The following is a 24,660-nucleotide window of genomic DNA, read 5'->3' as shown; positions in this document are numbered from 1 at the left end:
TCTTTGTATACCAAAGAAGTTTAAAAACATTTTTTTTTAAATCCTGTTAAAACAGGAATTGAATTTTCATGGATTTAAAAACTAAGGATGGCCTCTTTGAGCAATTGTCTCATCTTTTGGTTAACATTTCTGTGGCTTTTTGCACAAGAGTTTAATTTAAAGGGATAAATAAAATACTTATGGACTAAACTATCCCTTTAAAGTATGTGTTGACTTTGTATTGAAGGTTAGAACCTCTTGCCACTCTTTTATGTCACACAATTTAATGAAGTGATGCATAATAAACTTGCTGTCTAACTTGAGTTTGCAATTGTGTTGTTCTGTGTCATACTTTTGTTCTACATACTGCCCAGCTTAAGCTTTCAGTGATTTACAGCCTTGCTTTAACCTGTTAAATGTCACCCCGTCCCGTATACGGGACGCCTACATTGACTATACTATATTACAATCAAATCTAATCTAATCTTGACAAACTATATATCGTTGGAAAGGTCTAAGACTCCCAAATATATATTTTACCAATATTTTTTGTTAAAAATTATGTAGGAAAAGTAATAGATGAATTTATGACAAGAGTGCACCCTCAGAAATCTACATTACAAAAGGAGCTTTTACCTTTGTTTAAAAAAAAGACTTCCTCGTTGCCTTTTTCCCTATCACTTTTTAGAAATCATCAGAAGCTATATATCACTTGAAAACATAAAATCTCAAAATTCATCCTTCAAAACCCATTTTAAAATCAGACATTGCATTACCATGTAAATGCTACATCAAAATCATGTTACAAAATGTTTTCAGTCATGAATTATAAAAATTTAGGTTTGTATCATGCACATTCATGTCTATCTTCAAAAACGTGAGTGACAGTTAACAGGTTAAACCGCAAAACTAGAAATGAATACATCAGACAGGTTAAAAAGGAACAATGTGGAGCTCACAAAACAAGATGAGTGAGAAAGATTGTGTGTACATTTGTAAACCAACAAGAGTCTCCTATGTCCTTCAAACAAATGAATTTCATTCTGTCAGATTTTGAATATTTTTGTTCTGTTTGTGTCACTCACTGCTGACTCAGAGAAATTTCCGCTTGAAAGAAGAACAAGGAGTGGGAGTGTATTTTACACTTTAAACTGGGAAACATAATGGATGGACAGTAACTGTCTTTCTTCAGTAAGGCTTCGTAAACATTTTTTCAAATTTTCCCTTTATAACTAATAAAATAGTGTTTATATTCACAGCACTGCTTTGTTTACATGGGTAACCATGGTAATCGTTGTATTACTGTTGTTCAGAAGCAAATGAGCAAAACAGATTAGTGTGTCCAGACATAACTAAACTATTGGGTACCTACGAATGTGATGAGGCTTCCATAATGGATGCAGACGAAATGGAGGTGCATCATCTCCCATCTCCTAATAAGTGGGATGTTGCAGTGCAGAACTAATTTTTTTTATTACATCAAAACTTTTCTGAAGACAGTCAGTTGTATTCAAAGATACATTCATATAAAAAACCTGTGCCACGTTTTGCATTTGAATCGTTAAGTGTTCATGTTTATTCAACAAAGTTAAAGCCACAAATAAATCAATGTATGGGAAAAACTGGGATGTCAGTGAATTTTTCGCACACCGGTATTTAATTTAGCAACAAAACCAGTATTTCCAGCAACACCAGGACTAGGGATTTAAATGCTTTCTTTTTAGAATTCAGAATCCTGGTGTCACGCAAGAAAAAAACAATTGTCTGTTGTGCTTACATCTGTACACCTTTCACTAAAACTGAAATGAATGCTTTACAGAAGTATTCTTTATTATTCTTAACAAAAATGACAACAATAAAACCGTACAATGACAAACTAGCAAAAAACTAAAATATTTATACATATTTTGTTTACAATGTTTATCAAACTCTATAGAACCAAATACATAAAAAAACAAAATGTCTTCCAATGTCTTGTGTAATGTCAGGTATATAGCAAAGTTTGTCAGGCTTCTCCAAATGAAAACAAAATAAATTTAAAACTACATTGGCTATCGATGACTCATGGATCCTCTGCTCTCTCAGCTGTATCGGTAACACAGAGTTGGCCTACGGCAGCAAGCCTAGTTCAGATGTAGACAGGTGTTGAGATTTTATATATATATCGGATTTAAGACCACATTTGGAAGTGGCTCAGAACAGAAATGGAACATTTTTGTTTACATGTGTGTTACAATATCCGATCTGTCACATGTGAGTAAATTTGTTTAATCTATTTAATTTTGACAGTGTAAGCATAGCCATAGTACGGAAAAAAGTAGGCTAAATCGTGTGCATGATTTACTATTTTGTTACCTCAATTCATAAATTACAATTCAGTAAATTAGTGCACAAAATATAATTGTGTGTTTTGTGACTGTAACATTGTTCAGTCTCAAGGGAAGAATGAGCAAGCAAACATTGAACCAATTTTAAGTACAAAATAAACAAACAAACAAAAAAAAGTGAATGGCAGCCCCTCATGGATAAATACAGAATAAACATAAACAAACAGTGACTTACAGAGAGTTATATATTTAATTTGAGCCATTTCACATTTGTTTGTTAAAAAAAACAGACAGTGACTACATAGTTTTCAATCAATTTATGAACTTATTTAGTTTAAGACACAGAGAATATAAAGCAATGGCTTCGTCTCATACTGATAGATATAATTAAACAGTTATTATTATTATTATTATTATTTTTGTTATTTTCCCAAGTTGTGAGTTATTTTTTCCCAATCCATATATTCCTCAAAAAAAAAAAAAAACTAAATGAATTTTTTGGTTCTGTTTTCTCATTTTGTGACTTTCAGCTAAACATTTGTACTGGGTTGGAATGACATGATGATAATAACTTAATGATGATTAAAACTGTAGGTAGCCTAAATATGTAAATTTAACGATTAGTCTGTACATACTGTTCTAGCACAAATTAAGATGACAAAGTAATGCAGGAAATATGTATCTCTGCAAAAGAACCCGTAAAAGTCCGTGACATGTATTCCTGTCTCACTCGCATGACAGGTGAGACAGGTCTGGGCCCTGGCCCTTGAACAATGTTTACAGGGCTTGTCATAGGGTTCACAAATACACCAACACCACTGAAAGAGACATGTTGGATTATATGTATTAATCCTTTTTGACGGTTCCAGTGCATTGATGCTATATTTGTTCAATTGACAGGCTTTGGTACACATGTAGGGCCCCCTATACCTTCTTTTGTAAAGGTTTAGTATGGAGTAGCACCAGGTTCAATAAACTAGTGCATAAGGGATGTTGTATTAAAGGAATAGTAAACCCAAAAAGTTTATGTTGATCTGCTACCCACAGGGCATTTCGAGATATAGGATTTTTTTTTCTTCAGTAGAACACAAACCAAAATTTTTAACTCAAACCGTTGCAGTCTATCAGATTTATAATGTAAGTGGATGGGAATCATGGCTAAAACATAAAATAAAAAATTAATTAATTAATTAAAAAACCCATACACAAACAAAATCGAATTAATCCCTGTGGCTCGTGACAATACACTTATGTGTAAAGACCAAAAATGAACAGTCTGTGTGTGTTGCCCTTTAAGGAATTTAAGTTTCAAATATCAGCTTTAATTATTTTTGGTAAATATTCTCAAGTGAAAATGTGAAGTTCATAATTATGTTTTTTTATCTAACTCATTTGTAAAAAAAAAAATATTTTTTGTTTCATGCGATGAAGTCACATCCTGTTATGCAGAACTAACTAACTAACACATCCTGTTAGTTAGTTCTGCATGAAAAACAATGAGACAGACATGGTGTGCTCTCTCTGATAATCCATTAGAAGCAATGCTGTAAGTTCATTAATATGACAATAGATATGCTAAAGATCACAGTATTTATCTGACTATGAGAAGTTAGATATATCACTTCTATATGAATTGTATCACAAGCCAGATCGTGTTTACTCGTCTGATTGTTTATCTGCATTTAATTCTGAGAAATTAAATTCAGTATTTATCTGAATATGAGAAGTTAGATATATCACTTCGATATGAGTTGTATCACAAGCCAGACCGTTTCCTCATCTGACTGTTTATCTGCATTTAATTCTGAGAAATTAAATTCAGTATTTATCTGACTATGAGAAGTTTTATATATATATATATATATATTAGGGGTGTAACGATACGCGTATTCGTATTGAACCGTTCGGTACGACGCTTTCGGTTCGGTACGCGGTACGCATTATGTATACCGAACGGTTCGTTGGAGTAATTAATTATATTTGAAAAAAAAAAAAAAGAGAGAGAGAGAAATATAATGATATGCGTTCAACAAGGTAGCCCAATAACCCAAACAACGTAACAGGCAACGCCCCTGACACTCCCGAAGAAGAAAAAAACACCATCTTATATGTTTATGTTAGGCTACTCAGCAGGCGCTCGCTCACTCAGTACGCGCTGAAGGCTCGTTGCAAAATAGCCAATGCGTTTAACAGACTAGAAATGAGAAGATCCTCCAATAACCAACAGGTCTGGTGTTTGGGTGCACTTTGGATTCCCTTTAAGCTATAATGGTGATGGCAAGAGAGTGGTGGATAAAAAAACAACGGTATGTCGCATCTGCAACATGACAGGGTACACCAGCGGGAATAAAAAAAAAAAAAAAAAACACCAGCGGGAATATCTGGGATATATGCGTCAGTACTATCTGGGAAAAGACGAAAAAAAGGAGAAACATGCACGCAGCAAACTATCCCTGCAGCATTTAGAAACTATAGCTTACAGGGAATCCAACCCAAACACCAGACCTGTTGGTTATTTTAGGATCTTATATTTCTGGTCTGTTAAAGGCATTCGACATTTTGCAACGAGCCTTCAGCGCGTGCTGAGTGAGCGAGCGCCTTAGGGGCCGTTCACATATCGTGCCTAAAAACGCATGGAAAACGCTAAGCGCGTCTTTCTCCTCCTTGGGCAGAAGCGCTCATGAGGCGTCTGTCTTTGCTAAGCAACAATGACGTGCTCTCTCCATGAGACGCGGAAATTTCAGCGAAGGATAAATGGATTTGCAGCTCTAAAAATCGCTTGCAGTAGCTCTGCTACTAAATTTATTTCAAAATTGCAATCCATATACAACTATGATCAGATGATCCTTCATCTTGGCTGAGCTCTCAACGTTGTTACGGGAAAGGATGAAGCTGATTGGTTAGTTCTTGTCACATGACCCGCGGTGCGCTTGCGGCATTCTGAAAAGTTGAGATGTTTTTACATTTTGCTGTATCTAAAACGTATCGAACCGAACCGAACCGAACCGTGACATCAGTGTATCGTATCGAACCGAACCGTGAATTTTGTGAACCGTTACACCCCTAATATATATATATATATATATATATATATATATCACTTTGATATGAATTGTATCACAGGCCAGACCTTGTTTACTCATATGATTGTTTGATGGCATTTAATTCTGAGGAATATAATGACATTTATCTCACTTTGAAAAGTCATATATACAGGAGCTCATGGGATATAACATTTAAATAAGAGCACGTGTTTACCTCTCTTCCTCTGAGGAGGTTGAGGCGGTCAGCAGGGGCTACTGGGCGTAGCAGCCCCAACCTATCGTGTTCCAGCTCCTCATTCTGGGGGTATTACTTCTTGTGCTCCATAGAGTCTAGAGTCAGAGTGGTGCTACCAGGCCGAAGGCTTCAAGCGGTTCTGAAACCTGCATCCCGTCAAGTGTGCTTCATTGGGTCCTGCCCAGAGCAGGCTCTGGTCAATCAAGTCTTCCTAGCAGACGACGTGGGTCTGAGGACCGTCGTTTTTATTAGAATACTTCAGCTTTGAGAGTCCTGATGCTGTGTCTCAGGACCTTGGAGGGCAGGCCCCTCTGGGGAAGAGCGGGGTACACTGCATTAACTGGTCCCCGTCTCTCCTCAGTGCCCTCAGGAGATCGATCTGCCACCCTGCCCATGTTCCAGGGCGCAGCGGTCTTCGACGAGCACGTCTCTGTTATTGCCCAGAAACGTAGCGGTGCTTAGAGGCTTGTGACCTCCACAGAGGTCCCTTAAGCAGCTAGTTCAGCTATCCCCTGCTGGTTTGCCGCTTCAGGGCACCGACCCAGCAGCTCTGATTACACCAGAGGTCAGTCTGGAGAGACTGCTTCCCTTAAAATATACTATAGCAGAGTGGAAACTACTGCCAAACATGTCTCAATGGGTCATGCACACTGTAGTGAGAGGCCACAGAATCCAGTTTGGTTCTCCTCTGCCTCAATTCAACGTGGCTTTTTCTACCCTGGTGGGCCCCGAGCAGGCTCTGGTAATGGAACAGAAGTAGACACCCTCTGGGGAAAGAGGCCATCAAGGTGGTCCCTCCTCGCATAGTGGTGTCTGGGTCATACAGCCAGTACTCCACCATTCCAAGGAAGGATAAAGGGCTGCGTCCTGTTTTAGATCTGCATCTTTTGAACCGCTCAGTAAGGAACTGAAGTTCAGCACACTTGCACTAAAAGCAGACAATCAAGTCTGAGGAATGGTGTCACGATCGATATTGAAAGATGCAATCTCTATCCTTCCCCATCATAGGAAATTCCTGAAATTGTTTTTGGGGGCAAAAGCCTAGTAATACAGGTTCTTCCTTTGGCCTTGCATTCTCACCCCACACTTTCACGATTTAAGCACATGGTGCAATGATTTGTTGATATTAGCTCAATCAGACTGGATGGCGTTTCGACATCGAGATGTCGTTCTCGCTCACATGGAAGACCTGGGGTTAAGACTTAATGCCAAGAAAGGTGTGCTTTCTCCAGTACAGAGAACCACTTATCTGGACACAGATGGTTATTATGGGCAAACCGTGAGAAACGTCCCAGGTTACGTATGTAACAATGGTTCCCCCGAAGGAAACGAGACGCTGCGTCTCAAAGCCATACTTCTGGCATCCCTGCCAGAGTTCGCTTCATTCCTAGAATCTGACGCTCGTTTCACTTCACGTGCTTTTATAGCTTCCTGGTCACTACGTCACCCGCCTTGACGTCATGCTCATTCATGAGACTGATTTCACCTATTATTCAGAGGTGGTCACACTGAAGGGCATTCCCATAGCATTTTCGGACGCAGCGTCTCGTTCTTTTCGTTATTTGTTTTTAACAGCAGAATTAATAACTATCCATTTATGGATAAATATACATATAAACCACTGTGCTATGTTGCTCATATTTATCACACAGTAAAAATTGCATGTACGTAAATGCAGCAACTGTGGGCCAAAACACATACACACACCGTTAACACACGCACACTCTCACAACCCACTCTGTAGAAGGCCTAAATCTCAGCTTGAGGTATATAGTGGCCGTGTAAACAGAAAACTGGCCTCTTCACTCTCCTGCGTATAAAAACAAGAGCAAACAAGGGTACCTGAATTACTTTAGGAAGCGTGAACTTTTTACAAAACCATGGTAGGCCTCTTGCAGATCGTAACCCTGCACGGTCAATGGCAGCCGATGTGCGTCACAATCATAGACTGTAAAAAAATATGGACGTAGTGTCCGTGACATCACCCATAGACTCTTCAATAGCGGTTATGAAGCCTAAAGTGTGCAGAGCGGGCCGTCGCCATCTTGGCAGCGCGTCACCACGCGACTCTCCCGGATAATCGAAAATGGGCAAAAAGGCGTGAGCTGATTACTGAAGCCATGCCCACCTAGCGCGACGGCATTGTTAGCAGCGGCAATCCACCTGTCACTCAAGTGGCCACGCCCTTAATTATGCAGAACTTTAAGGTTTAATATAATTTAAACGGATGAGTTATAAAAAAAAATACACCCCCTCACAGTTGTCATGAAGGGCAAAATTATCAATATAGACCAAAATAATTTTTTGTACCAGGCTGTAAACATGTTTTTTTCTGCTGTAAAGTTAGGCATTTTAACATGGGGAGTCTATGGGACTGACTCTCTTCTGCAGCCAGCCTCAAGCGGCGATGAATTGCAGTTTTAGTCACTTCCTTATTGGCTTCACGAGAGGGAGCACGAGGTTGCCGCTCGGTCACAATCCAACGCATCCAGAGGAACCCCAGAACTCTCGTGATCTGGGGTGCTATCTTGTATCCCTCAGATCGATTATTGGCCTGGGATCTTACAAAGATTTCAGTCCTTTTTTTCTTTTTTGAAAGTTATTATTGACGATACCTTAAAGCAATCTGTCTCAGCATTGTTTACTAATGAATGACGTAACCACAACAACGGCAAAACTTACAAACAGAAATCAAATATAAAAAACTGAATTAACTCAACCAAACATGTAAACGCATGAACTATATACTCTTCAAAGTATTAACACGATCATCTGTTGATTAATATTCTTTATTTTCTGCAATCTGTCATCTGTTAGGTATTAGAATGACATCAAAGGAGAGAGGTGGAGATAATTTTTTAAATAAAATTTCCTATTAATTTTTTTTCCCTTAAACCAGTGTTTTTCAAAAAAAGTGTTTTTCATTTCTCCCAGATGTTTCCCTAATAAATTATTTTTATTTTTTTATTTTTTTATAAATGCTCAAGTGTAATGTTTTGTACATCCATTTGTGCCTTTAATTCTGCCTGATTTTCTTCGTATTTTTTGCAGTCTAACAGTATATGTTTCACTGTCTCTTGTACTTTACAATAAGTACATAATCAAGAGGGATGCTTTCCTATTCTGTTCAATGCTGTATTTAAACCAACATGACCCATTCTGAGACGTGAGACTAAAATCTCCTCTCGTGGACTTCTACCCTTCCACATGTTAGTGACTGCTTGATTTTGTATACTGTATATTGACGTCCTTTATCCGCTGTGTTCCAATATTCCTGTCATATTTTAAGTGTATGTTGCTTTATGATGGTTTTGACCTCTGCTCTACTTATTGGTACTTGTACATCTACTGTTTCATGCCTTGTAGAGTTTTTTGCTAGCATATCCACAACTTAATTTCCTTCCACCCCTATATGGGCAGGAGCCCAAAGGAAGGAGACTGCCATTCCCTTATTATGAATGTAGCATATAGCATATATTCCTAGTGTTTGTTGTGCATTTAAGATTGCCCTTTTAAAACACAGTAAAAGGTCAAAATACCCAAATTTACGGTTTTACAACAGTGTCTGAATCCTATGCTGCTTATCTATTGTGGATACATTTCTAGAACTGTGGATTTTCACAAAGGTTTCTACCAAAAGCTCTGCTTTTTCTGCATTACTAATTGGAGTCTTATTATTGCTACATAACACTGGCATTTCCACCTTTCTACCTAATCCACTCATTGTGACAACTGAGTTTCAATTCTAGTTTTATTGCAGTACTGTCTCCAATACATGCGTTTGACTGACCTAATCGTTTTCCCAACTATTGCTTGTGCCCTTTTGTAGTTACAGTTTCTAGTGTGTGATGACCTTTAAGTTATGTTTTATTTCTTCTTTAAACTGCTATTCTACAGCTCTCATCCCACCACATCATGCTTTATCTCCATTTATTTATTGTACTTTTAGGATTTCTTCTTCTGCTGCCTGTATAATGGTTACAACTACTGCACTATTATTGTCACAATGATCGAGTCTTGAGATCCAAGTGCAAGGGCAAAAAAAAAATTATTTGCATATATCTGTAAAAATGTAGGAAGACGATGGCATAAACTCCAGATGAATAATGTCCAGAACGCTCAAGCTGCAGTAACTGCATTAACCCAGCACATACCAAATAACCGTGAAAATACCAACTGGACGAGAATAGGAACAACAACTAGACAGACACTAATTTCTTGAAATGTCTGTGTAATAATATTAAAATTCCATAATCATCGGTAATAAGGAGGTAGGAACCGGCGCACAATCAAACATCATTTTAATATTCAAAATAAACATAAAACAGTGCACCAGCCCCTCACGGACGACTGGTGCGCTCAAATAAAAACCAAAACACAACTAAACGCCCAGGCCTGGTCCTCTCTCGTCCTTCACTATAGTCGCTCCAGTTTTATATCCTTCCATCTCCTACGTGGGACTCGAGACCGGTGGTGGGTCGCAGGTGTAGCTCATCTCCAATCACTACACCTGGCCTCACTCCCCGTTCCCACGTCTCTCGGCCCCGCCCCACTCGTCACAGTCTGCCTGTCAACCATAACTAATTTCCACTTTGATATTTTCACTTAACCGTCCTGGTGTTCCTCTATGACAATTCTTGTTATTATTGGATAGTGATCACTACCCACTGTAGATCAATAGCACTTTCTTTATTATTTTAACTATTATACCATGTGCCCTTTCCTTCATTAATACGCACCAACTCCTTATCTATACATTTCTTCATTAATATTCCATTTATATCTGTTTTAGTACTTCCCCAAAATGTACTGTGTGCATTAAAATCCTGTAACGATAGTTGACAGGAAACGAGATATCCAATAGCAGTGTGTTTTAATGGGTAATCCAAAAAATCAATATGTAAACAGGCAAGAGGTCATAACCATGAAATCAGTCCAGAACAAGAAAAACAGGAAACAAGAAAACACAAGGGAACACGAGAATACCAGGTGACGGAAAACAAGGACTTCATCAAATAGAATGAAAACAGACCGGTATATATGGACAAGTGATGACGATGAAAGTGAAGACAGCTTAGTGCAATTAACAGGTGTGCAATTGGCCGTGATGAAGGGACAAGGCTTTGTGGGAAATGTAGTGCCTGCAGTGGGGTGCCTATGGGGAAGTTAAACCACTAGTGGAGACCCAGACCACAGACCAGACACCATGACAAATCCCCACATAACACTATTTTGCCCTGCATTGATCTGCAAACTAATTCCAACATATCAGTACTTAATCTATTGCAAGTGTTGTAAAAATTGGCTATTCTTATCTCCTGACCATACTTCAAATACAACATATTCATGTTATTTCCCTTTACTAATATGCTTATGTATTATTTCCTAATTTAAGTATATCCATACAATACAAAGTCTAACAGTTGTTTTTGGCCATGTTTCTTGCACACAAATTACATGAGGTCTATCTGCTAAATCTGTGACCAAAACTCTTGAATTCCTGTCCATTTACTAATAAGGCTCCTGGATTTCCATTGCAATATAGCTAATATCATAAAGAGCCTCCAACCCATTCCACAAGCTTGTGCTTCCTGCCACTCTCATTTCTTCCACTGCTTCCCAGCTAAGACCTTTTATTACCATATATGTTTTTGCTGATTTAACTATTATTTTGATATTTTCTGTCTTCCTTTATGTCTGTGCCAAGCAGTTTATCAACTCAACCATAAACAACACAAATTAATTTTTTCCCATAACTAACATATCCTTCTTTGGTTCATTTTTCTCACACTTCCCACAAGACCTACTTTTATTTTCTTGGAGTTCTGGTTTATAGGGTTCCTTTTCCTTAGACACTTTCTTTACAGCTTCTGCATATGTTATTTCCTGCACCTTCATTGCCCTCTTGCTAACTTCACATCCACTGTAGGCTGAACTGTACTCCCCTCCACAGTTACAGCGTTTCAGCTTCACTCTTCTCCACATTCCCCATACTCATGTTCGCCTGAACACCTACTACATCTTTGTTTACCCTTACAAACTACTTCTACATAGCCATATATTTGGCATTTAAAACATTTTACTGGGAGAGGGAAGTATGGCCTGACCTCATAACTCATGTAACCTATGTATACTGTAACTTACTTGAAAGTCTTGCTTCATCGTTTGTGGTTGTTCTAAGGCGATTTACCTCCAGCACTTTTACCCTGTTACATTGTCTCTTATTTGATCTTCTGTGACATTTACCAGTATTTCTGTTATAACTCCTCGAATCAATGCCTTGTTTCCAGTCAAGACGCACTTTATTCTCTTGTCATCTATTCTATTCAGTTCTATGGTTTTCTCTTATTGTGTTTTATTCCTACAAAAAAAAAATCAGCAGTGCTCCATTTCATTTCACAGTGCTCGCATTTTTGACTTTGCCTAACAATTTGTTTATCGACTTTGTTAATTGAAACGGATTCCACTAACCAAATTACGACCCCTCCTGAGATAGTTTTATGATCACTTTATATTCTACTTGTTGTTTAGTTACTGTTGTCATACTTGGTTCACTAACTGTTACATCTATATTAGATGTTACTTTTTCCTTTTATTTCCTGTTTTCTTGATCGCATTACATTCCAAACACTGCTATAACTCCCACCTTCTTCAAATTCCATCTCACTTCCTGTCTCCTCACTTTCTTCTGCCATCTCTTGCCCAGTCACAGTCTAGCAGGTGAAAACAATGAAAATAAAGATCAACCTTACTCACAGAGCAAAAGCACGTTTTTTTTTCACCTGTGCACCCCAAAAAAAATTAATAACAGCATTCTTAAATACACAAATGCACATATTTTGTGACTTTGAATATGAAGTGTTAGTTTCCATAAAAATGTCAGTTCTGAATGAGATACTAAATTACACAAGGAGGAAATTAAACATAACCCACTATATTTGTAGAATTATATTCTAGTGGGTAACACAAAGTACACAATTTCAGCTTAAAACATCTTCCTTGTAAATTTTTATACCTGCAAGTCAAGCTTTACAAGGTGCCATGTAAATGTACTGAAATGCACGCAAACACACACTGTAGTATCAACGTGATCTCATGAGAATATTCATGTATTTTATGTAAAATGTGGTTCTACAAAACATATTTACATACATTTTATATATACACTAAAACGTACAATACTGACAAATTTAAAGCATTTAAACACACTATAATAAAATATTGATGACACCTAAAACATAAATAACTTGCGTATGAGTAACTTTACAGACTTACAAATGAATCCATAATATGTAGGCTACCTCATCTTTCAGTGCTATGACTGCAGCTGTCATTAGAAGTCTGGTTGCTATAGAAGAAGCTAGCGTTCTGACTGAGACAGGAAAACAGGCTGATCTAGCCTGAATAATAAGCTATTTCAAATATGAAATTTAACCACAAGCATAGTGAACAGTTTTGTAGAATTTGTTTCCCGATTCCAAGAGAGTTGCAATTGCATGCCCCTTAGGGCGTTTTAAAGATGGCCGCCGAGTGACATGATTGTCTTAAAGGGACTTTTTATTCCACTCTTCAACTCTTTGCAACACCTTCACTATATCATCATTTAAATCTCAACACCTATCTTTTCTTAGGCAGAAGGATACAGAGGGAAACTTTTTGAGTAATTTTGCCGGGCAACTTAAATCTTTTTTAGCAATGTTTCTTGGGCACTTTCACATTGAGAATGGATAGTAAATGTCTATATGGATACTGTAGAATGGTCATGGGCCCTGTGTCTCATCTGGTTGCCCATTGGGGCAACATTGCCCAAAGTTGCCTGGCAACATTGATCAGAAAGTTGCTCTGTGAATCATGGGCGTCGCTAGGCCAACTTCAGCAGGGCTATATTATATACAAATTTTGTGATTAGCTCCATAAACTGTACACTAATTCGTGATCACGTGTACCACGAAATTTGGCCATATTTGATTTTTATATTATTTAAATCCGTAGTACTTAGGAAACCTTTCCTTTTATTATCACAGCTGAAAAAAAAAAAATATATATATATATATATATGTGTGTGTGTGTGTGTGTGTGTGTGTGCGTGCGTGCGTGCATGCGTGTGTGTGTGTAAAAAACACCAACCACAAACATTTGAACAGTAGTGTATAATGATTACTTGTATACCTAAAATATAATAATAAATTATATAAAAAAAAGTGGATGATGTTAGAACAAAAATTACTTTTGAATAAATACAGAAAATAAACAGTAATTTCAATGACACAAGTCATGGTCAACATACATTTAAACATACATTATTCATCTATTGTGCCCCTGACCTTTGCTCAAAATAAAGTTTTATTGATTGTTATAAAGAAGAGTATAAAGGCTTATATCTTTATGAGTGAGGACTTGAAGGGACCATACTATAAATGTATAGTATAACAAAGGTTTTTATACTGGATAGTAAATGCTGCAATAAAATATATTGTAAAATATTTTAAATGTATGCAGTCAATTAAAGTGCCGAAGCATATCAAGCACAATCCTGTATTGTAGAATTGCAGTTAATGAATTGTATTTGACCTTTCCTGGGTAAAAAAAATTGCAATAATTTGGCAACATAATAGTATACATCGTCACAATATAACAATGTAACATATGTTAACAGGTGGAATTTAAATTTGATGGTGACTAGGGTCTGGAAAATCTTAAAAATATGTAACAAGAAACATGGAAAGAGCTTCTCTGAAGTGTACAAAAAGTTTTTTTAATTGAATGACATAAAAAAGTTTTAAAGTATTTGCACCATACTATTAATATTACGACCAATTCAGAGTATATATATATATATATATATATATATATATATATATATATATATATATATATATATATATATATATATATTACATTTACGTTATTAAAAAAATCCCAAAAGGTTTCCTACAATATTTATTAAAATGTACAAATAGATATTGTCTGCACACGATTTACTAATTCTTTCCCTCAATGTACTAAAATGTGAACACGATAACTATTTAATTCCCTCAATTTGCTAAATTGTACACAATTTAGAAAATAGAGGGAATGAATTAGTTTATTGTGTGGACAATTAAAAAATAGAGGGAACGAATAGTAAATTGTGCGCATGATTTAGCCTACTTTTTTTCCTGCATGCCATGTGGGGGGCTCCATAATATTTCAAACCCATTATTAAAAACATCATAAAATAATGTCTGATTTTTGAACTGTTAGTAATGATTGACCATAAATAGCTTTGTACCTTAAAAATGCCTCTATACATTTGATTGCTACATCATCTACTCCTGGATCAAATTTGTTTGCCAAAAGATGGTGTTGCTGCACAATCCATTTCAAGTCTCCAGCTCCATAGACACAAACTGCCCGTCTATGTATCCCAGTGCATGGTGGGTAGGGAGCTCCACTGTCTAGATCTCCTTCAAGGTAGCTCCACTTCACCAGACGAGCAATCGCGTTCATGTCCGATTGTTGGTACTTGATGTTTGGAGGATTGGATCCTGGTACTGAAGGCATCCGCTGTAACGTAGCCCACATGTGCTCATCTGGACTGTATGTGTCTTTCTCCCATTCCATGAAGTTTTTAATCTCTTTGCTTTTGAAGATGTACTCCACAAACTCTCTTGAAACCACTAAGTAAGCGTTTCCTGAGAACATGGGGGTCTTTATTGGTGGAGGCGACTTTTTGACATCTGTCCGAGTCACAATGTTCGTAACATTGTGATGATACTGCCAGCGCAACTTTTTCCCCTTTACATCCTCGGACTCCAAACTGTTCTTTCCATTCAGGTGTTTTAGAGACTGGACCATTTCTGTATTGGTTTTAATGGGGAAATCAGTACCACAGGTGTTGAGCAGATACTTCCACTGGACAGGTGACTTGAGCAGATCTTGCATGCAGTTGATGTCCGCTTGAACTCGAGACCAGGAGGCATAAATCACACTCTCCAGTTTGCTGGCCACAAATACATTGGTCAGGCAGGATGCAATGGCTCTTACTGCTTGTTTAAAGATCTCAGGAGACTTCTGGTCCACGTGAACGCAGTACACATTGTGAGGAGTGTAAATGGCTCTCAGGAGCCTTTCAAACATCTCAATCTTCTCATGGATCACCATGGAGTAAGCAATGGGGAAATCTGTCTCCTCTTTACTGAGAGAAACAGTCAGAAATCCTCTGTCTCTGATGTAGGATGGACAATCCTTGGTTGCATCGAGATAGAATGACTCTGATAGCTGGGTTTTTCTTTTTTTAGAGGCCAGGAGTTTCCTGAAAGCCTCCTTGTCCACTCCATCCATGTCTCCTTGGAAAATAGCAGAACAAGCTTGGATCTCTCCAACATCTTGCTTTAGTAAGCTATTAAAGACCAGCTTTTCCTTACGAGGACAGTTTGTCCTTCGTCCTAGACAATTCAGCAATAAGAGGGACACTGACAGGATAGAGATCATTTTCAGAATCCTCTGATTTTTAAGCCTCATTTTCAGGTCTTTTCAGGTAAGTTTATAACTTTCCAGAAACAGCTAGCAAGAGGGTAAACCTGTGGTGCCAGTGAGGAATAAATCAGTCTTTCATGCGGCAAGATGTAAATCTTGTACAAATTTAAGTGGCAGAGCTGTTTGGTTAATGAGTGATTAATCATCATTGCACTGTGGCGTTGTTTATATCACTTACCTGAAGCTTATGGTTATCCAATATTACAGTAAATAAATCATATAATTTCTATAAAGTAAAAAAAACAAAATTTGGACTCAAAAAACAAAAACAAAAAACAGTAAAGATTAGTTTTGTGTATCACATCTTAAACTTTGTTTTAAAAATATGGTCACTTTGAAGAAGCTGTCTTACCTGGTTACCAGATCTGTAGTCTGACATGGGTCTAATATTCGTTAACTCCAACAGCCTATTACAATTCTATTTTATCCATAGATCTAATAATCTACAGACTCTGAACAAATGACCCTTGGCCAGGAGTTTGAATGACAGGCAATCTGAGCGGTCATAATACCAATTATAATGACAAATCATGGGAATAGTTAAGCTGTTAAAGGCAGTGGTTTAACATTTAACAAGCTGTAGGTGGAGACTAAAGGAATTGGTCATACATGGTGGCCATGGTGGGGTGGTGGATAAGACACATGCCTTTGGTGTGAGAGATCCGGGTTTGAATCCACTGTGAGACACCAATGTGTCCCTGAGCAAGTTAACCCTAGTTCCTCCAGAGTCGTGCGACCTCTGACATATATAGCAATTGTAAGTCACTTTGGATAAAAGCCTCAGGTAAATGTAAACTGAAGAAAGTTCTGGTGCTTATTAAAGTGTCATGTTTACATTTTGCTACCTCTTATCAAAGGCAAAGAATTGTAAAAGTATAACAAAGCTAAAATGTTCCTTGTGAAACTATACTTGTTCTGTCATATTTAATATTGTTTTCCCACCAAAAAACAGCAAAGCAAGAACTTCTGAGTCTGAATTAGTTTTCAGTTGTATACGCCCCTGCTTTATGAAAACTATTCACGCAACTAATAATGAATAGTTACAGGTTAAAAAGATAGCTCACAGAAACACAGTCATTATAGTGAAGCAGTTTTTTGGGCAGTCAGAGATGAATGGATTGTGTTTGCAGCTGTAAATTTATCCTTGTCACTGTCACATGTACCAGACAAAGAAGGAGTGTTCATGCAAATATAGAATTCATTTTTGGTTGGACAATTCCTTTAATACATTTACATTTTGCACTTCACAAATCAATACTAAGATTTTCTAACGAAGATAGCGATTGAAAAAAATCTAAAAATCGATGTGTAAGGAATGTATTGTTTCTGGTGTTTAAGTCTTAATGGCTTTTTGATATGTGTCTTGAATTGTGTGTTTGTACTTATTTATTTTAATTAATGTATATTTTGTTGCCAAGTAATTGTATTATTGTTTCGATAACCAGAGGAGAAAACCCCCAACCAATTTCAGAATGGTTCCGTCCTGGGGTGGAGCTACAATAAGAGTATAAAGTGGTTCCCACACAGTCATTCAGTGTGGGTTGTTGTAGGAATTTGTGATTGTAGTCTGCATACAGAGTAAATAGCTCTTTTCTTGCTTATGGGGTTCAGATCAATTGATTTAGCTGAACTAGCTTGTACATACTTTGTATATAGTGTATATTTCGTACAGTTTCATTATCTTTTTGATTATTCTGTTACTTTAACACCGTGTGTTGGGGTTTGTTACCACGTGTGTGCGCACGTGTGCCAATAAAGCGCCCTTCACCTGACTCCAAGCAGCTTCTGTGTCATTTTGCCTCCCCCTCAAATCCTAACAGGCCTTTTTTTTCTTCTATGTTGCATACATCTGAGATCGAGTGATGCTATATCTTCAAATCATGATAATTCTTCTCTAACATGTTTAATCAAATGTACATGCAGATTTGATTAGTATCTATGCCAGCATCTATATATTGGGCGGCAGTGGCTCAGTGGTTCATGTAGGTTGTCTACAAACTGGAAGGTTGGTTGTTCAATCTCCGGCTCCACCTGACCAAGTGTTGAGGTGTCCTTGAGAAAGACACCTAACCCCAGCTGCTCCCGATGAGCTGAATGGCGCCTTGAATGGCTGACTCCGCAGTCAGTGTGTGAATGAGTGTGTGTGAATGGGTGAATGTGAGGCAAATTGTAAAGGGCTTTGGATGGCCATGTGGTCTGGTAAAAGCGCTATATAAATGCATTCCATTTACCATTTAAATGTCAAGCTGTGCCTATAATGGGACCTCATTGTAAAGTGCTAATAATTAATTTTTATTGGTGAACTATCTTAACTTTGTACTTACTAATTCACATTGTTTGGTAATGCATTAATACAGGAAATGCTTGACTGTGACTCCAGCTTTAAATATGCACCATTCTAGACTGGCAGGAAGCCAAGAACTGACTCTCAGGGGAATGTAGGTGAAACCTGGGTGACAGGTAATACGAGAAGGGTCTGGCTGCAGACTTGCACTCTCAGACACTTGTGCTTCCGCTAGCGACGTCACTTGCAGTCTTAATTTATTTTCATTTTGTTCTATTTATTGATAACTTTTTGTTTGAAATCTCTCAACATTTAACAACAGTAGCCAGGTGGTGAAGACAAGAAAAAAAGAAACTAAATTACAATGTCACTTGTAATCGCCACTTGCACTCTCCGCTACCTGCAACACTTGCAATCAACACAAATCATGCGTGTTGCAAATGGAGACAGGACGCTGTGATGGTGATTAAACGATTAAACCTAATTTAGTACTATAACGTACAGGGTCCTGCAAGAAGAAGACAAGCCCGGACTGTGGCCACAGAACAGCAGAATATGAACGCAATGCACAAAGTCTTTCGTTAATCATTTTCTTCCTGTAAAAACAAAAAACAAAACAAACACTTAATATGGCATAATATATAAAGATACATTAAGTTCAATTAAAAGACCAAATTCGATATATAGTTATTATTTAATGTACTACAAGGCAAGCAGATGACTATGAACACAATGCGCAAACTTTGTCCTCCCATACAACAAATCGCTTAATGTGGCCTAATAAAAGACTAAGATGATAAAGACAATTCAGTAGGCCTAGCCTATATTTCTTGTTGTTGACTCAACTTATATACAGACCAGCAAATATGAACGTGCATTATGAAAAGCCGTTCAGGCAAGCAGACGAGTACAGAACACAGTGCGTTAAATTGTACATTAAATGTTTCCCTCCTATAGAAAATCATTATAAATTAAATAAAAAAAATTAATTAAAAAAAATGTATGCATTTGGCAGACGCTTTTATCCAAAGCAACTTACATTGCATTCAGGCTATCAATTTTTAGCTATCATGTGTTCCCGGGGAATCAAACCCCCAACTTTGCGCTTGATAGTGCAATGCTCTACCAATTGAGCTACAGGAACACTATAAAAATAAAATATATGTATTTATATATTTTTATTTTTATAAATAAAACACATTATGTAGCTTAATGGACAAAGACAGTGATATTAACATGTCGTAGACATTTTATTCTATATGGAAAAATGCTTAACGCGAAACTTTGCGTGTTGCGTTTATTCTGGGCTCACCTGTTTGTCTCTACATATTAGTTATGTATTTTAATAATGTAGAGAAGCATATTGAGTTCTGCCTTTATCATCTTAGTCCATTATGCCACATTTTGCGGTATGTGAGGAAAATACTATATAAATATTCATTTAAATAATGAACTGTATGTTTAATTTGATATTTTAATAGCTTCTTAATACATTAAGCCATGTTAAGTGTTTATGTTTTTATTACAGGAGGAAAACGCTTAGCGAGAGACTTTGCGCAAGTGTTCATATTCTGGTGTTCTGGCCACGGATTTGCCGGTCTTGTCTTTTTCTTACAGAACCCTGTACGTTATAGTTTTTTTTATCATTTAATCACCACCACAGATTCTTGTCTCCATTGGCAACACGCACAATTTGTGTTGATTGCAAGTGACGTCACAGGTAGCGGAGAGTGCAAGTGGCAATTGCAAGTGATGTAATTTAGTTTATTTTTTCTTGTCTTCGCCACCTGGCTACTGTTATAAAATGTTGGGAAATTCAAGCAAAATGTAATAAAAAATTCAAACAACAACAAACAACAACAAAATAAAAAATAAAGACTGCAAGTGACGTCACTAGTGGAAGTGCAAGTGTCTGAGAGTGCAAGTCTGAGAATGCAAGTCTGAGAGTGCAAGTGCAAGTATGCAGCCAGACCCTCTTGGGTAATACAGTTGGAGGATTCTGACACAGGAACAATGTTTACACGGCTTGTCAAAGGATTCACAAGCTGTAAAGCTTTTCTAAATTTTCAGTTGTTTTTGGTTTAGGCTGCATGCTTTTGTCATGGCAACAAAATGGATATAACTTCTATTTCACACTAAAACAATATTCATATTGATTATGTCTTATGGCTACACTATTGAAACATTGAGTATTGAGGCTTTACATTAACCTAGATTATTGCTTTTTTAGACAAAGGACAACCCAAAGTTATTTTATGTGGTCATGAATTATTCCACAAATGAAGCCTAGAGTAATATTGCAATCACACCATGTCGTAATTATTGTGATTTTGAGATGACAGCACAGGACGTTCTACTTGGAGCTCTTTACATCCTTGGACTCAGAACTATTGCACGAAATGCCTAAATACTCTATAGAGCCTGATGAATTTGAAGTGGGCATGTGGTAGTGGTACAAGTTCTTGCTCTCAGAAAAAGTTGTAATTACAAGTTCCACGTGGACATGTATGCTTTTACAAGTTGGAATCTTCTAATTACGATAATTACACTATAGCATGACCTACAGCTAGTCCACGTGTACCCAAGCTGCTGCTCAAAGGCAAAACGCCATAACTTCATTTTAGGTTGAAAATGGGTATTGATATTTTTGGGACATTTTGGGAGCATCCTTGAAAATCATATATTAAGAAAAAATGTTAACTTTGCAGGCCACCAAAATTATTTTGTTTAATTATTTTGGTAACACTTTCTATGAAGCCCATTTTTCTAACACATTATAAGAGTATTCTTAAGGTATTATAATAAATGCATAATGCATGCTAAAAAAAAAATAAAAAAATAATGATAATGTGATGTGTCACTGAGAGGCTCTTTTTATAGCCAATCATGTTGCCAATTGACCAAATAAGTTGCAAATTGGTCCTCCAGCTGTTCCTTATATGTACATTTAACTTTTCCGGCCTCTTATTGCTACCTGTCACAACTTTTTTGGAATGTGTGGCTCTCATGAAATTTATATATATGAAATGAGATTAGATATGAGATTAGATTAGATTAGATTAGATTAGATTAGATTTTATTGTCACTGCACATGTAGGTACAAGGCAACGAAATGCATTTAGCATCTAACCAGAAGTGCAATAAGCAGTAAGTACAGAATAAAGGTCTATAATATGTACAATAACTATACAGATAAGTATTATGGTCATAATTTAAAAATATGAAATACTATAAGCACGATATACAGATAGGTGTACTATGAACATACTATACAGATGGGCTATGTAAAAGTGTATGTACACTATAGGCAGAATCATGAACATAATTTACAGTATTGCAATGGACAGTAAAGTGCATCGAAAGTATTACAGTGTGCAAATGGATTATACAGTGTTCCTGGATGAACAGGCAGTAGTGCAAGTAATAACAAGTTGCCTTTTTTTTTTTTTTTTTTTTTTTGCTTGATGTAAATAAATAAATAAATCAGTCAGAGTGTTGAAGAGGGGGAGGAGTCTATGTGTGTGGTGTGGGGGTGTTGAGGGGTGTCGGAGGGCATAGTTCAGCAAGGAGACAGCTTTAGGGAAAAATGCGTTGCGTTATTGCGTTGGGCAGCTTTCACCGCCCTCTGCAGTGCCTTGCGGTCAGCCACTGAACAGTTCCTATATCAGACTGTGATGCAACTGGTCAGGATGCTCTCGATCGCACACCGGTAAAAGTTCACCAGGATGGATGAAGAGAGCTGGTTCTTCTTCAGTGTCCTGAGGACGAAAAGGCGCTGGTGAGCCTTCTTGACCAGGCTGGAGGTGTTTGTGGCCCAGGACAGTTCCTCCGAGATGGTGGTTCCCAGGAACTTGAAGCTGGAGACACGTTCAACAACCATCCCGTTAATGTGGATGGGGTCATGCTTGCTTCCTTTCTTCTTCCTGAAGTCCACAATGAGCTCCTTGGTCTTATTGGTGTTAAGGAGCAGGTTATTGTCAGCGCACCATGTGGCCAGGTGCTGAATCTCTTCCCTGTAGGCAGTCTCATCGTTGTCTGTGATGAGGCCAATCACCGTGGTGTCGTCTGCAAACTTAATGATGGAGTTGGATCCATGCACAGGCTTGCAGTCGTGGGTGTAAAGGGAGTAAAGGAATGGGCTCAGCACACAGCCCTGTGTGCTGAATATATATATATATATATATATATATATATATATATATACTGTATATATATTCATTATTATTATTGTTGTTGTTGTTATTTATAAGTGGGCTTTGTCTGCTTTAAATAAAGTCACAAGTTAACAATGGCAAGATATGAGATTTATAATACCTTACATTTATAGGAAATATAACCCATTGTAAATTAACTGGATGCATTGTGTTCATTGTTTATTATAAATCATCATAATAAATGATACAACATTTTTATAATACATTATGCATTCGTTATAATGCTCTTATAATGTATTATACATAAGGGCTTTATAGAAAGTGTTACCAGTTGTTTTTCAGATATTCAGTGGAAAACATTTTGAAGATCCCTTCTATATTACTCATTCATGCAAGGACCATCTTTTTCATGTGAAAAGACTCAATTTTAGTCAGTACTTGAAGTGAGTTCTGACATGTTGCCGGTACCGAGTTAAAGTGTCATTGCCTGGGTGATTAGAAATGACACCAGAAAGCACACTACCCAGGAGGTCATTTTAAACTGGTAAACTTCTGGAAAGTTCAAAGATTTCATGTCTGATTGTTGGTACTTGATGTTTGGAGGATTGGATCCTGGTACTGAAGGAATCCGCTGTAACGTTTCCCACATGGGCTAATCTGGACTGTATGTGTCTTTCTCCTATTCCATGAAGTTTTCAATCTCTTTGCTTTTGAAGATGTGTTCCACAAACAAATTTTTTTTGACAGTGAAACATTTCTGCACCACAAGTGTTGAGCAGATACTTCCACTGGACAGGTGACTTGAGCAGATCTTGCATGCAGTTGATGTCCGCTTGAACTCGAGACCAGGAGGCGTAAATCACACTCTCCAGTTTGCTGGCCACAAACACGTTGGTCAAGCAGGACACAATGGCTCTTACTGTTTGTTTTACGATCTCAGGAGACTTCCGGTCCATTTGAACACAGTACACCGTAAATGATGGTAGAATTTTCATTTTTGGGTGAAACAGACAGGAGTCAAACCCAAGCAGTGTCCACAATCACCCCTTATATATAGTGTACTATTACACATATCATATATTTAATTGTGGTGTCTTGTTAGTTACAATTTCCCTTATTGTATAACCCTTTGTTATAACATCTGTTCTTTTAAAATGCTCTTCATAAATAAAACTTGTCCTTGACTCAGGTAAGCAAATTAGATTTATTTATTTTTTTGCTGTTGATTCACCACAAGACTAGTAATGTTCTAACAAGTGAATGTTGCCCATTTTGATTTCATGTACAGACCACCTTCACTTATTAGAAAAGTTTCTCTTAATTTTTTTCATGTCATTTTTAGATTTAAATTTAACCGTTGTAGCTGTAAAGTTGCTGTTTTATTAAAAATTATTTTAACTGGCAAGTCACAATTATTGTGATTAATGTTCAATACAGTTCAACTGATTTTTTTCCTCTGGTAACAGTGGAAAATATTTGATGTGGCAAACTCAAAATTCCAACTTAAATCTCATTTAATTATGGATATCTCTTTTGCATTTACTGCATGACTTGACAGCATGTTTCAGAGTTGTACTGTACATCACCAGTGTTGATAAACTTACTTGGCCATTCTATAGTATGAATATTGTGAAAGCTAAATGCTATAGCACACAGTACGTTTTTTTTTTTTTTGTATTTTATTTTTTTTAAGAAAATGTAAAAGAGAAAGAAAGAAAAAGAATTAGGGAGAATTATTAAATGACTATTAAATTATTATATATAATTTATATTATAATTTAAAATATAACTACTAAATGATTACTAATTGACTGGAACTGTGTGAATAGTCTGTTATCGTGTATTCCTTAAAAAAGTAAGTGTAATCTGATTCTGAGCATTTTAAAATGTAATATACTCCACTTTTTTAATACAGATTATATGTAATCAGTTACTACCCAGCCCTGTCTGTGTGTGTACTAAGCCAATCACACATTTTGGCATCAAACTGACATTCATCATTTGATCACAGTCTGAAAGCTAAGACTATATTTTACCAAAGATAATAGAACATTTACTCTGAAACTGAAACTTTTACTTGCATCAACTGAAAAAAGCATACCAAAAGATCAATATTGAG

At 37.0% G+C, this 24,660-nt stretch overlaps 1 protein-coding gene across 1 annotated transcript; it reads right to left on the bottom strand.

Annotated features, from left to right (window-relative positions):
* Positions 1 to 14,533: 14,533 nt before the first annotated feature.
* LOC127947354 (beta-1,3-galactosyl-O-glycosyl-glycoprotein beta-1,6-N-acetylglucosaminyltransferase 3-like) lies at positions 14,534 to 16,166 on the bottom strand. Its single transcript, XM_052544439.1, has one exon. It carries the CDS (start codon positions 16,086 to 16,088, stop codon positions 14,796 to 14,798), a length of 1,293 nt encoding a protein of 430 aa, XP_052400399.1. The 5' UTR covers positions 16,089 to 16,166; the 3' UTR covers positions 14,534 to 14,795.
* Positions 16,167 to 24,660: the final 8,494 nt, after the last annotated feature.

Source organism: Carassius gibelio, chromosome A25 (genome assembly GCF_023724105.1).
Source record: "Carassius gibelio isolate Cgi1373 ecotype wild population from Czech Republic chromosome A25, carGib1.2-hapl.c, whole genome shotgun sequence".
NCBI classification, from domain to species: domain Eukaryota; kingdom Metazoa; phylum Chordata; class Actinopteri; order Cypriniformes; family Cyprinidae; genus Carassius; species Carassius gibelio.
This window is presented reverse-complemented; position numbering and strand designations above follow the sequence as displayed.